The sequence below is a fragment of the Dendrobates tinctorius genome, unplaced genomic scaffold (assembly GCF_039654945.1).
Source record: "Dendrobates tinctorius isolate UK_male_01 unplaced genomic scaffold, ASM3965494v1 ptg000173l, whole genome shotgun sequence".
Taxonomy (NCBI): domain Eukaryota; kingdom Metazoa; phylum Chordata; class Amphibia; order Anura; family Dendrobatidae; genus Dendrobates; species Dendrobates tinctorius.
Window position 1 is genome coordinate 6,113,685 of NW_027361840.1, and position 13,722 is coordinate 6,127,406.

A 13,722-nucleotide genomic window follows, 5' to 3' on the forward strand; every position below is an offset into this window, starting at 1 on the left:
TGCAACGTTTCTGCGCGGTAAAATCCGCTGCGGATCCGCTGCAAATCTGCATCGTGTGCACACAACCTTAAGCAGGCAGAAGATCTGTCCCACAGAGTGGGAGCTGAACACAAAGCTCTTCCAGAGCCTATGCCAGCGCTGGGGAAGACCGCACATAGACCTCTTCGCAACCAGCAAAAATACCAAGACGTACAGGTTTTTTTCTCTGAATCCATTGGACAATCCAGAAGGGGCAGACGCTCTAAGCCAGAAGTGGGGGCAAGCTCTCTCATACGCATTTCCCCCAATAGCTCTCATTCCAGCCATCCTCAGAAAGATTCAGGAGGATCAGGCAAGAGTGCTACTGATGGCACCTTATTGGCCGAAAAGGAGCTGGTTTCCACTCCTGGGGATTATGGCAGAGGATCAACCAGTCCGGCTTCCACAGAGGGAAGACATCATTCACCAGGGGCCGGTCTTTCACCAAGACCCAGGAAGACTTCACCTGTCAGCCTGGATCCTGAACGGCAGATCTTGAGGGCTCGAGGCCTGTCAGACCAGGTCATCTCGACTATTCAGGCCTGCAGAAAGCCCGTAACTTCTGCGATATACCACAAAATATGGAAAAGATTCTGTCTAGATTGTGGCAGGCCCGACTCAGCAGAAGGAAAACGAGACATCCCAAAGATACTAGATTTCCTTCAGACAGGCTTTAACCCCTTCATGACCAAGCCTATTTTGACCTTAATGATCAGGCCATTTTTTGCAATTCTGACCAGTGTCCCTTTATGAGGTAATAACTCAGGAACGCTTCAACTGATCCTAGCGATTCGGAGACTGTTTTTTCGTGACATATTGGGCTTCATGTTAGTGGTAAATTTAGGTTGATAATTTTTGCGTTTATTTGTGAAAAAATCAGAAATTTGGGAAAAATTTAGAAAATTTCGCAATTTTCAAATTTTTATTCTGTTAACCCCTTCACCCCACCCCATTTGGCGAAAATTTTGAATAGTTCGCAATTTTCCAACTTTGAATTTTTATGCCCTTAAATCACAGAGATACGTCACAAAAAAAACTTGATAAGTAACATTTCCCACATGTTTACTTTACATCAGCACAAATTTGGAACCAAATTTTTTTTTTGTTAGGAAGTTATAAGGGTTAAAAATTGACCAGCGATTTCTCATTTTTGCAACACCATTTTATTTTTAGGACCACATCACATTTGAAGCCACTTTGAGGGGTCTATATGATAGAAAATACCCAAAAGTGACACCATTCTAAAAACTGCACCCCTTAAGGTGCTCAAAACCACATTCAAGAAGTTTATTAACCCTTTAGGTGCGTCACAGGAATTTTTTTGAATATTTAAAAAAAAAAATGAACATCTAACTTTTTTTCACAAAAAAAATACTTCAGGTTCAATTTTTTTTATTTTACCAAGGGTAACAGGAGAAGTTGGACTGGAAAAGTTATTGTGCAATTTGTCCTGAGTACAATGATACCTGATATGTGGGGGGGAACCACTGTTTCGGCACATGGCAGAGCTCAGAAGGGAAGGAGCGCCGTTTGACTTTTTCAATGCAAAATTGGCTGGAATTCAGATCGACGCCATGTCACGTTTGGAGAGCCCCTGATGTACCTAAACAGTGGAAACCCCCCACAATTGACCCCCTTTTGGAAACTAGACCCCCCAAGGAACTTATCTAGATATGTGGTGAGAACTTTGAACCCACAAGGGCTTCACAGAAGTTTATAATGTACAGCGGTACAATTAAAAAATCATATTTTTTCCACAAAAATGATCTTTTCACCCCCAATTTTTATTTTCCCAAGGGTAACAGGACCCTAAAAGTTATTGTGCAATTTGTCCTGAGTACGCTGATACCCCACATGTGGCGGTAAACCACTATTTGGGCGCATGGCAGAGCTCGGAAGGGAAGCAGCGCCATTTGACGTTTTTGGCTGGAATTGAGATCGGACACCATGTCGCGATTGGAAAACCCCTGATGTACCAAAACAGTGGAAACCCCCCACAAATAACACCATTTTGGAAACTAGACCCCCCCCCAAGGAACTTACCTAGATGTGTGGTGAGAGCTTTGAACCCCCCCCAGTGCTTCACAGAAGTTTATAACGCCCGGGCGTGAAAATAAAAAATTTGTATTTTTTCCACAAACATGATCTTTTAGTCACCAATTTTTTTTATTTTCCCAAGGGTACCAGGAGAAATTGGACCCCAAAAGTTGTTGTCCAATTTGTCCTGAGTACCCTGATACCCCATATGTGGGAGAAAACTACTGTATGGGCACACGTCGGGGCTCGGAAGGGAAGTAGTGACGTTTTGGAATGCAGACTTTGATGGAATGGTCTGCGGGTGTCATGTTGCCTTTGGAGAGCCCCTAATATACCTAAACAGTGGAAACCCCCCACAAATGACCCCATTTTGGAAAGTAGACCCCCTAAGGAACTTATCTAGATGTGTGGTGAGCACTTTGAACCCCCAAGGGCTTCACAGAAGTTTATAATGCCTGGGCATGAAAATAAAAAAATCGTATTTTTTCCACAAACATCAATTAGTCCCCAATTTTTTTATTTTCCCAAGGGTAACAGGAGAAATTGAACCCCAAAAGTTGTTGTTCAATTTGTCCTGAGTACACTGATACCCCATATGTGGGAGAAAACTATTGTATGGGTACACGTCGGGGCTCGGAAGGGAAGTAGTGAAGTTTTGGAATGCAGACTTTGATGGAATGATCTGCGGGTGTCATGTGCGTTTGGAGAGCCCCTGATGTACCTAAACTATTGAAACTCCCCACAAGTGTCCCAATTTTGGACACTAGACCCCCACGGAACTTATCTAGATGTGTGGTGAGCACTTTGAACCCCCAAGTGCTTCACAGAAGTTTAAAGCGCCCGGGAGTGAAAATAAAAAAATCATTTTTTTTCCCACAAAAATGATATTTTTGCCCCCAATTTTTTATTTTCCTAAGGGTAACAGGAGAAATTGGACCCCAAAATTTGTTTTGCAATTTGTCCTGAGTAGGCTGATACCCTACATGTGGGGGTAGAACACTGTTTGGGCGCATGGCAGAGCTTGGAAGGGAAGGAGCACCATTTGACTTTTTCAACTCAGAATTGGCTGGAATTGAGATCAGATGCCATGTTGCATTTGAGGAGCCCCTGATGTGCCCAAACAGTGGAAACCCCCCAATTCTAACTCCAACCCTAACCCCAACACACCCCTAACCCTAAACTCAGCCCTAGCCCTAACCCTAATGGGAAAATGGAAATAAATACATTTTTTTTTATTTTATTATTTTTCCCTAACTAAGGGGGTGATAACGGGGGGTTTGATTTACTATTTATGGCGGTTTTTATATTTGGCAGCTGTCGCACGCTAAAAGACGCTTTTTATTGTAAAAATAGTTTTTGCATCACCACATATTGAGAGCTATAATTTTTCCATATTTTGACCCAGCGAGTTATGTGAGGTCTTATTTTTTGCGGGACGAGTTGACGTTTTTATTGGTACCATTTTCGGGCACGTGACATTTTTTGATCGCATTTTATTCCGATTTTTGGGACGCTGAATGAACAAAAACCAGCGTTTCATGAATTTCTTTTGGGGGGGTGCGTTTACACCGTTCCGCGTGTGGTAAAATTGATAAAGCGGTTTTATTCTTCGTGTCAGTACGGTTACAGCGATACCTCATTTAGGTCGTTTTTTCATGTTTTGTCGGTTTTATGCAATGAAAACTATTTTATATAAAAAATAATTATTTTTGCATCGCTTTATTCTGTGAGCTATAACTTTTTTATTTTTTAGGGAGTTCGCTAAAGGGGTTAACTAATGGGATAGTTTTATAGGGCAGGTCGTTACGGACGCGGCGATACCTAATATGTGTACTTTTATTGTTTTTTTTTCTTTTATTTCCAAAAAATGGATTTATTGGGGGAATATATTTTTTTTTTTTCTAATGTATTTGGCGATTTTTTTTTTTTTTAAATTATTTTAACACTTTTTTTTTTTTTAACTTTATTACGTAGTGCCAGGTGGGACATCACTGTCCTGTGACAGATCGCTGGTCTGTCACATCACAGATCACTGTGACAGATCAGCGATCTGTCACAGGCACTGCTGCAGACTTCCTCATGCCTGCGCTTTGCAGGCACTGAGGAAGTCAGCTCCCTACAGGCCCCCGTCGTCATCTTGGATTCGGGGGCCTGTAGGGAAACAGACCCCCGCAGCAGCGCTGCACATTGCGCTGCCGTGGGGGGCTCAGGGAAGCACGGAGGGAGCCCCCTCCCTGCCGATGCTTCCCTTTAACCCCCGGTACACCGCGATCACGTTTGATCGCGGTGTGCAAGGGGTTAACGTGTCGGGGGCGGTCCGTGACCGCCCCTGACACATTGTGCCGGGTGTCAGCTGTGATAATCAGCTGACACCTGCCCGCGATCAGCGGCTCTCACCACGTGGGTGCCGCTGATCGCGGTAGACGTACTATCCCGTCCATGGGCATAGGGGCCCGGGTCCCATGGACAGGATAGTACGTCTGATGTCAGGAAGGTGTTAAACCAGAGAGTTATGTGACACAAAGTGGTTACTAAATAACATTTCCCACATGTCTACTTTACATCAGCACAATTTTGGAAACAAATTTTTTTTTTGTTAGGAAGTTCTAAGGGTTAAAAGTTGACCAGCGAGTTCTCATTTTTACAACAAAATTTACAAAACCATTTTTTTTAGGGACCACCTCACATTTGAAGTCACTTTGAGGGGTCAATATGGCAGAAAATACCCAAAAGTGACACCATTCTAAAAACTGCACCCATCAAGCTACTCAAAACTACATTCAAGAAGGTTATTAACCCTTCAGGTGTTTCACAGGAACTAAAGCAACGTGGAAAGAAAAAAAATGGACATTTTAATTTTTACAACAAAAATTTTCATTTAGCATCAATTTTTTCATTTTCACATGGGCAACAGGATAAAATGGATCCTAAAATTTGTTGGGCAATTTCTCCTGAGTACACCGATACCTCATATGTGGTCATAAACCACTGTTTGGGTACATGTCAGGGCTCAGAAGGGAAGGAGCGCCATTTGACTTTTTGAATGGAAAACATGCTGGAATATTTAGCAGTTGCCATGTTGAGTTTGGAGAGCCCCTGTGTGCTAAAACTTTGGAGCTCCCCCACAAGTGACCCCATTTTGGAAACTAGACCCCCCAAGGAACTTATCTACATGCATAGTGATCACTCTGAACCCCCCAGGTGCTTCACAAATTGATCGGTAAAAAAAAAGTACTTTTTTTTCACAAAAATATTCTTTTAGCCTCAGTTTTTTCATTTTAACATGGGCAACAGGATAATATGGATCCTAAAATTTGTTGAGCAATTTCTCCTGAGTGCACCGATACCTCATATGTGGTCATAAACCACTGTTTGGGCACACGTTTGGGTCCGGAAGGGAAGGAGCGCTATTTGACTTTTTGAATGGAAAATTAGCTCCAATCGTTATCGGACACCATGTCGCGTTTGGAGAGCCCCTGTGTGCCTAAACAGTGAAAAACCCCCACAAGTGACACCATTTTGGAAACTAGACCCCTTATGGAACTTACCTAGATGTGTAGTGAGCACTTTTAACCCCCAGGTGCTTCACAGAAGTTTATAACGCAGAGCAGTGAAAATAAAAAATCATTTTTTTTCCTCAAAAATGATTTTTTAGCACGCTATTTTTTATTTTCACAAGGGTAACAGGAGAAATTGGACCACAAAAGTTGTTGTGCAATTTGTTCTGAATACACCGATACCCCATATGTGGGGGGAACACTGTTTGGGCGCACGGCAGGGCTCAGAAGGGAAGGAGAACCATTTGACTTTTTGAAATTAAAATTACCGTACGTCGTTAGCGGACACCATGGAGTGTTTGGAGAGCCCCTGTGTGCCTAAACATTGGAGCTCCCTCACAAATGACCCCATTTCGGAAATTAGACCCCCTAAAGAACTTATCTAGATGCATAGTGAGCACTTTGAACCCCCAAGTGCTTCACAAAAGTTTATAACGCAGTGCCGTGAAAATAAAAAATATTCTTTTTTCCTCAAAAAATTATTTTTTAGTGCGCAATTTTTTATTTTCACAAGGGTACCAGGAGAAACTGGACCCCAAAAGTTGTTGTCCAGTTTGTCCTGAGTACGCTGGTACCCCATATGTGGGGAGGAAGCATTGTTTGGGCGTACGTAAGGGCTGAGAATGGAAGTAGTGACGTTTTGAAATGCAGACTTTGATGGAAAGGTCTGCGGTCGTCGTTACGTTTGCAGAGCCCCTGATGTGCCTAAACAGTAGAAACCCTACACAAGTGACCACATTTTGGAAACTAGACCCCCCAAGGAACTTATCTACATGTGTGGTGAGCACCTTGAACCCCCAAGTGCTTCACAGAAGTTTATAACGCAGAGCCATGAAAACAAAAAATCATTTTTTTTCCTAAAAAAAAATGATTTTTAGCCAGCAATTTTTTTTTCCACAAGGGTAACAGGATAAATTGGACCCCAAAAGTTGTTGTCCAGTTTGTCCTGAGTACGCTGATACCCCATATGTGGGTGGGGACCACTGTTTGGGTGCACGTCGGGGCTCGGAAGGGAAGTAGTGACATTATGAAATGCTGACTTTGATGGAATGGTCTGCGGGCGTCATGTTACATTTGCAGAGCCCCTGGTGTGCCTAAACTGTGTAACCCCCCCACAAGTGACCGCATTTTGGAAATTAGACCCCCCCAAGGAACTTATCTAGATGTGTGGTGAGCGTTTTGAACCCCCAAGTGCTTCACAGAAGTTTATAACGCAAAGCTGTGAAAATAAGAAATCATTTTTTTTCCTCAAAAAATGATTTTTTAGCTCGCAAATTTTTATTTTCACAAGGGTAACAGGAGAAATTGGACCCCAAAAGTTGTTGTCCAGTTTGTCCTGAGTACGCTGATACCCCATATGTGGGGAGGAACTATTGTTTGGGCGCACGTAAGGGTTGAGAATGGAAGTAGTGACGTTTTGAAATGCAGACTTTGATGGAAAGGTCTGCGGTCGTCGTTGCGTTTGCAGAGTCCGTGATGTGCCTAAACAGTAGAAACCCCCCACAAGTGACCCCATTTTGGAAACTATACCTTCCAAGGAACTTATCTAGATGTCTGGTGAGCACTTTTAACCCCCAAGTGCTTCACAGAAGATTATAACGCAGAGACGTGAAAATAAAAAAATCATTTTTTTTCCAAAAAAATCATTTTTTAGCCCCCAATTTTTTTATTTTCCCAAGGGTAACAGGAGAAATTAGACCAGCAAAGTTGTTGTGCAATTTTTCCTGAGTACGCTGATACCCCATATGTTGGGGTAAACCACTGTTTGGGCATACGTCGGGGCTTGGAAGGGAGGGAGCACCGTTTGACTTTTTGAACGCAAAATTGGCTGGAATCAATAATTGCACCATGTCGCGTTTGGAGACCCCCTGATGTGCCTAAACAGTGGAAACCCCTCAATTCTAACTCCAACTCTAACCGCAACACACCCCTAGCCACAGCCCTAACCCCAACACATCCCTAACCCTAATCCCAACCCTAACCATAACCCCAACACACCCCTATCCCTAACCCTAATTCCAACCCTAACCCTAATTCCAACCCTAAACCTAGTTCTAACCCTAATTCCAACCCTAACCTTATTCCAACCCTAACCCAAATTCCAACCCTAACCCTAATTCCAACCCTAACCCTAATTCCAACCCTAACCCTAATTCCATCCCTAACCCTAATTCCATCCCTAACCCTAATTCCATCCCTAACCCTAATTCCATCCCTAACCCTAATTCCAACCCTAACCCTAATTCCATCCCTAACCCTAATTCCAACCCTAACCCTATTTCCAACCCTATCCCTAGCCCTAACCCTCTTTCCAACCCTAACACTCTTTCCAACCCTAACCCTAATGGAAAAATAAAAATAAAAAAAAAATATTTTATTAGTTGATCCTGCCTATGGGGCTGATAAACAGTGGGTTTATTTACTTTTCATTCTATTTTGATCACTGTGAGAGTTCATCACAGTGATCAAAATGAGTGAATGAATCTTCAGCCGGCGGGCGCACTGCGCATGCGCCCGCCATTTTCCAAGATGGCGGCGCCCATGAAGCAGGACCGCGGGACATCGGGAGCTGGAGAGGAACATCGGAGGTACTGGGGGGGGTGAAGGGGGGGGTCGGAAGGTGGGGGGAGCCTAGAGAAGGGGGAGGGGAGCCGATGATGACGGCGGCGGCACATTGCCGCCGTCAGTCGGTATCGGGGGCCGATCGGCCCCGTGAGTCGGTGGAGGGGGGGTCGGATCACGGTCTGCAGCCATGTCCGATGCTACTGCAGCATCGACCATGGCTGGGTTGTAATATTTCATCAATTTTTGTTGATAAAATATTACTATCGCTCTGATTGGCTGTTTCACTTTTAACAGCCAATCAGAGCGATCGTAGCCACGTGGAGGCGAAGCCACTCCCCCTGTGGTGAAGAGCAAAGCCCCCTGTACTGCGGGTCGGATGACCTTTCAGTGACCTCGGTCACCTGACCCGCAGGGGAGCTTTAAACTCATGACGCCACATAGGCGTCACTGGTCAGACTGGCACATGTTTTTATGACGCCTATGTGGCGTCATTGGTCGGGAAGGGGTTAATAAAGGACTTAGGCCTAGCACGCTGAAGGTCCAGATCTTGGCATTAAGCTCTTTTCTCGATTACCCCTTGGCTTCCCACCCCTGGGTAATAAGATTTATCGGGGCTACTCAGCGGTTACGTCCCACAATAAGGAGGTCAGTCCCCCCCATGGGATCTTAGTCTTGTCCTTCGGTCCCTTTGCTCAGATCCCTTTATCCAAAACCAGTAGATGCTCATTTCACATCGAACCATGAAGGTAGCATTCCTAGTGGCTATCACCACGGCTAAACGTATAATCGAGATACAAGCCCTATCCATCTGAGATCCATATCTCCAAATCTGGGAGGATCGAATAATTATAAGACTAGATCCCACCTTTTTGTCCAAAAATTTCGTCTGTTCAAAACCTAAACCAGGAGATAGTCTTGCCCTTGTTTTGTGGGAGCCCCTCAAACAACAAAGAAAGAGCCCTACTCGAATTAGACGTACGCCAGGCAGTTATTGACTACATCAAGGTCATGGAGGGTTGGAGGAAGGACCATAAACTTTATCCTTTTTTGGGGGAAAAAATAGAGGGAAAAAGGCCTCAAAATCCTCCATCGCGAGATGGATAACGTCACTAATCAGTTTGATATATGTCTCTCAGGGGGTCCCCCCACAGAAAGGTTAAAAGCTCACTCAACACGAGCGCTATCAGTTTCTTGGGCAGAAAGGACAGGGGCCTCGGTAAACCAAATCTGTAAGGCCGCAACCTGGTCCAGGTTGGACACATTCTGTAAGTATTACAAATTGGATGTGTTGTCTAACCAGCAGACTGCTTTCGGGAGAATGGTTCTCCAGGCAGTCATCCCACCCTAAGGGGATACTTTGGTATTCTTCCTGGTGCTGTCAGGAGTGACGTCCTGGAAAATAGGCATTAGACCTACCGGTAATTATGTTTCCAGGAGTCAATCCTGACAGCACGGATAGTTCCCTTCCTGAATTAATTATGTCATATGTTGTAATATGATTCTATAAATAAAGTGTTCAGTTGCATCATCCACGGTGTGGTACTTGGAAAAACACTGAGGGAATGTGGGTGGAGACTGTTTTCAACCTCTTGTGTGTTCTTCCTGTCCCTGCAAGGAGGCGAAGGACGTCCTCCCTGGTGCTGTCAGGATGGACTCCTGGAAACATAATTACCGGTAGGTCTAATGCCTATTTTCATACTTATGGTCCTGTGACAACGAGCTTCTCTTCCTGCTTCTCTGTTTTTCACTGAGCATTTAGAGCATTAATCAGGGAGAGCAGCTCGTCCGTACATGACTAAGGGCAGAGACACACTGCCGTATTTTTCGTCCGAGAATCGCATTGTAAAACTCGCACTGGCTGTTTTACTTTTTTTTAAATAACATTTAGGCTATGTGCCCACATTGTGTTTTTGATGCAGAATATTCCTTAGCGGAAACGCACACCCTCTTCCCGGGAAAACGCATGCGTTTTATGAAGCGCTTTTGTAAGCATTTTTGTAAGCGTTTTAGCATGCGTTTTCCTGTGCATTTTTGCAATACAATTGAATGTATGCGGAAACGCGTGCGTTTCCGCAAAATTAATGAACACACTGCGTTTTTTTCCGCTTAGAGTTTCCGCAGCGGAAAAAAACGCACCATTAGCACAACATGTGCGTTTACCATTATAATTACATTGGATGCTTTTCTTAAGCGTTTCCGCAGCAGAAACGCTTGTCTAAAATCGCTGCAGAAATGCTTAAAAAACGCAACGTGGGCATACAGCCTTACATTCCCTGTAAAAAAACGAAAACAAATGAACAGTATGTGAGGCAGTGACTGCTGTCACAGGTAGAGGTCACTGTGTGTTCTCCCCAGGATGCGCACGGAGGCGTATGGAGGCCATGTTGGGTGCATTGCAGACAGCTGTGATTGCAGTGCAGACTAATAATAAGTGTTAGTCTTGGGCATGCTAGCATCCAGGGCAGAGTTGGGAAAACCTGCTCTGGGTTTTTGTATTTTGAAACAGACTGCAGGATGGTAGTTGTGCAGTCCGTTTCATTCCAAGCCCGGGTTTTCCATGTGACTGAAGGCCACAGATCCCATTTAAAATCCCTGCAGTAAAGGGTTTGGGTGTGTCAGGTCCAGTGTCAGTCTGGTGTGTGCTAGAGGGCAGAGCAGTTGGCTCTGCAGTGCTCCATCCATGTGAGGCAACACAGACACGCGGAGCCATGCAGCTCAAAGGCCTGGCACCCACAGCGGTGCAGTCGGCTACGGCAACTGGTCTCGGAGGTGGACTGTCCTGTGCCCGGCGGTGAACTGGAGGTAGACTGTCTTGTGCCCGAAGGAGGACTAGCGTGTTTATCGGCTGCAAACTTGAGGGCATGGTTCCCGGCTCCGATCTGGAGGATACTGGGTACTATTCAGTGCTGTGAATTGGAAATTAATGCTACGCACTTGTGTGAATTGGACATTAATGCTGTGAAGTAACTGCATTAAAGAGACTTTGTGTTGGAACTTTTTAAGTCACTGCCTCATCACTGCACCTTGTGCTACCGCAGCACTACAAGTAATACTCACCTAATGCCAATTCCATTGAATCCCTGGTGTCGCGTAAAAAACAAAAATGAAAAACAACCATATCCCTCACCTGTGATAAAAAAACAAAAGCAAACAAAATCCCTGGTCCATGAAGTGTTTAATAGGCCTTGGACTATTCTGTCAACATATCTAGATCTGAAGGATCCTGTGACCACACGAGCCTCTTCTGGTAATATCCACGTCTGACCTCCCGGCGTGGAGTCACATTACACGGACGGAGACACAGACGCAGTCACCAGATCCTGGTTTCTTTGCATGTAAAACGCGTAAAGCAAGAAAAGTATTGATTCTGAGTAAAAACTTTCTAGATGATTTTGGCACGGGGGTCCTTAGCTATGAATAAATTGACAACTGGGCATTTACATTATATTTATTAAAGGGGCATGTCCATACACTGACTCTGTGAACTGATTGGACTGTGCAGACACCCCCTCACCTGGTAACACCCAGCTGTCCATATATTCATACATTATCAGTAGGAATAACAGCGGAACGGTACAATGCTGAGATATAAAGAGAGATGCTCCAGAATCATATAATGGAGAATATGAGGATTTACTAAAGCCGTCGTGTCCGGAGAGCTGACGGCTCCTCTTTACCGATCTTCTCTGGTCATCTAGAACTTTCCATGTGACTTTTCCTTTGGTCTTTTTCTTGTGTTACTTTTCCTTCTGTTTGTGATTTTTCCATTATTTCTTTCACAGATCTGATATCCGGGTGTAAAATTTGAAAATAATAATACTACAGCCATAATGGAGAAAGAAGAGCGTGATGAACGGTGCACAGAGTACGGTCCCACAGGTAACCGCCCCGGTGAGGAGCCACCATTAAATAAAGCAGAGAAGAGTCACGTTCTCCTCATTCTCCGGACCAGACAGTTTTGGGACGGAGGTTTTAAATATAGGTGATATCTGGTGATAATGTGATAGCACTATATGTGATAACAACACTGTGCATCTATAATATGGGTGTAAAATGCAGCGGGAATGAGGAGGTGAAATAGGAGCAGGGTTGGGCTTACCTAAGAGAGGCGTAGCTAATCGGGTTCCTCGTTTTAACTGGAGCTCCTGATGGTGGAGTCATGCTTGAGCTGCTGATAGCGGCCGGGTAACACTCCAGCACAGTCTCCGGTACTGCTGCTGCTCACCCCAAGGATCACACACGCAGACACTGACACGGTCTCTTGCTCTGCTCTGACTATGCTGCTTCTGGATACTGAGCAAGAACGACACTGACAAGGAGTCACTGACAGGACTGAATTCGGAGACTGGTATAGCTGTCCAGACTCACGGATCTAAGGAATAGGTTCAGGCCCTGGCCACACAAGGACCAGGGAGTAGGTTCTGGCACTGGCCACACATGAACCAGGAGTTTGGGTTCAGGACAGCCACACAAGGACTAGGGGACATAACACGTGTCCACGTATCAGTCGTTAAGTGGACAATCCCAGTAAGTGCATGGGTGATGTTCCTGGACACGTGCTGGTAAAAGGTGGGGATGCCACACCGGGAGACATAGTGGCTGCTGAGGACCAAGTATCAAGGGACAGCTGCCGCCATGAGTCGGCAGAAATCCTGTGTGTATACAAGCTGAAAAGGCAACATTTCCATGACAAGTAGCCTGGAAATGTGCACTTTTAGCATTTGGTCCATAGGTGGGTGGCTGAGAATTTTCTTTTTCGTTTCAAGCCCTGGGATAGGGACAGCTGAAAGCTGTTGTCATGATCTGAAGTGATCTGACAGTTTTAAATCACTGGGTGAACTTTTTTTACTTTGGAAAGTTCCAAGGTGTCTTGACTATCCCCGGTGGTGGTTTTGATATTGCACTTTAGGTTTTGTGCACTTAATCATGTATCAGGTGTTACACCCTATAAAGGTGTGCTAGAGGTGTGCAATCACGGCCTGTGATATTGTGAGTTTGTGTTCACTCTGTTTTTTGGAGAGCCTGGAGGACGGATGGAGCTGGTGAGGAGTCCTGCGCAGCTTAGCCAGGGGGGAAGAGTGTCAGCTATGGTGTCTGGACGAAGGGCTGGCATGGCGTGGTGGAGTCGCAGTGATGGTGTCAGCGGGAAGTGTCTGCATGGGCTGGTGGAGTGGCGACTATGGAGAGTGGCACTCACCATGTGGGAGTTGGCCGCTGAGCTGGACTCAAGCATGCTCGACTTCGTGTCAGCAGCTGAACTCATCCTTGGGACTGGTTCTAAGCAGCTGCAACTGGTGTTGGACTCTGCTCCAAGGTTGCACTAAGGTGAAGGATCCTGTTATGGTGATGGATCCGGGTGGAGGAGAAGATGCACTCAGGTGGAGGGCTCTGTTTCTAGGAGCGCACGCAACAGAGCGAAGCTAAGTGGTGTTTCCCCTGTATTGTCTCTTTCCTCATGTGTGTTATTAGTGCAGTGGTGGGATTAGTTTCCGCACCGACCAATTCCCTAGTGAGGGTTTAGGGTCAGGGCGAGCTAGGGCGTTGA

The 13,722-nt window shown here is 45.1% G+C and overlaps 2 protein-coding genes across 2 annotated transcripts in view; one reads left to right on the top strand and one right to left on the bottom strand.

Moving 5' to 3' along the window:
• The window catches only part of LOC141053980 (uncharacterized), a 46,485-nt gene extending 34,147 nt beyond the window's left edge, over positions 1-12,338 (bottom strand). The window contains exon 1 of the mRNA XM_073551127.1: positions 12,277-12,338. Within this exon, the coding sequence (XP_073407228.1) occupies positions 12,277-12,338 (62 nt within the window). The remainder of the gene's footprint in view (positions 1-12,276) is intronic.
• The window catches only part of LOC141053953 (uncharacterized), a 357,992-nt gene that overhangs the window by 304,671 nt on the left and 39,599 nt on the right, over positions 1-13,722 (top strand). The gene's annotated exons all lie outside the window — the stretch shown is intronic.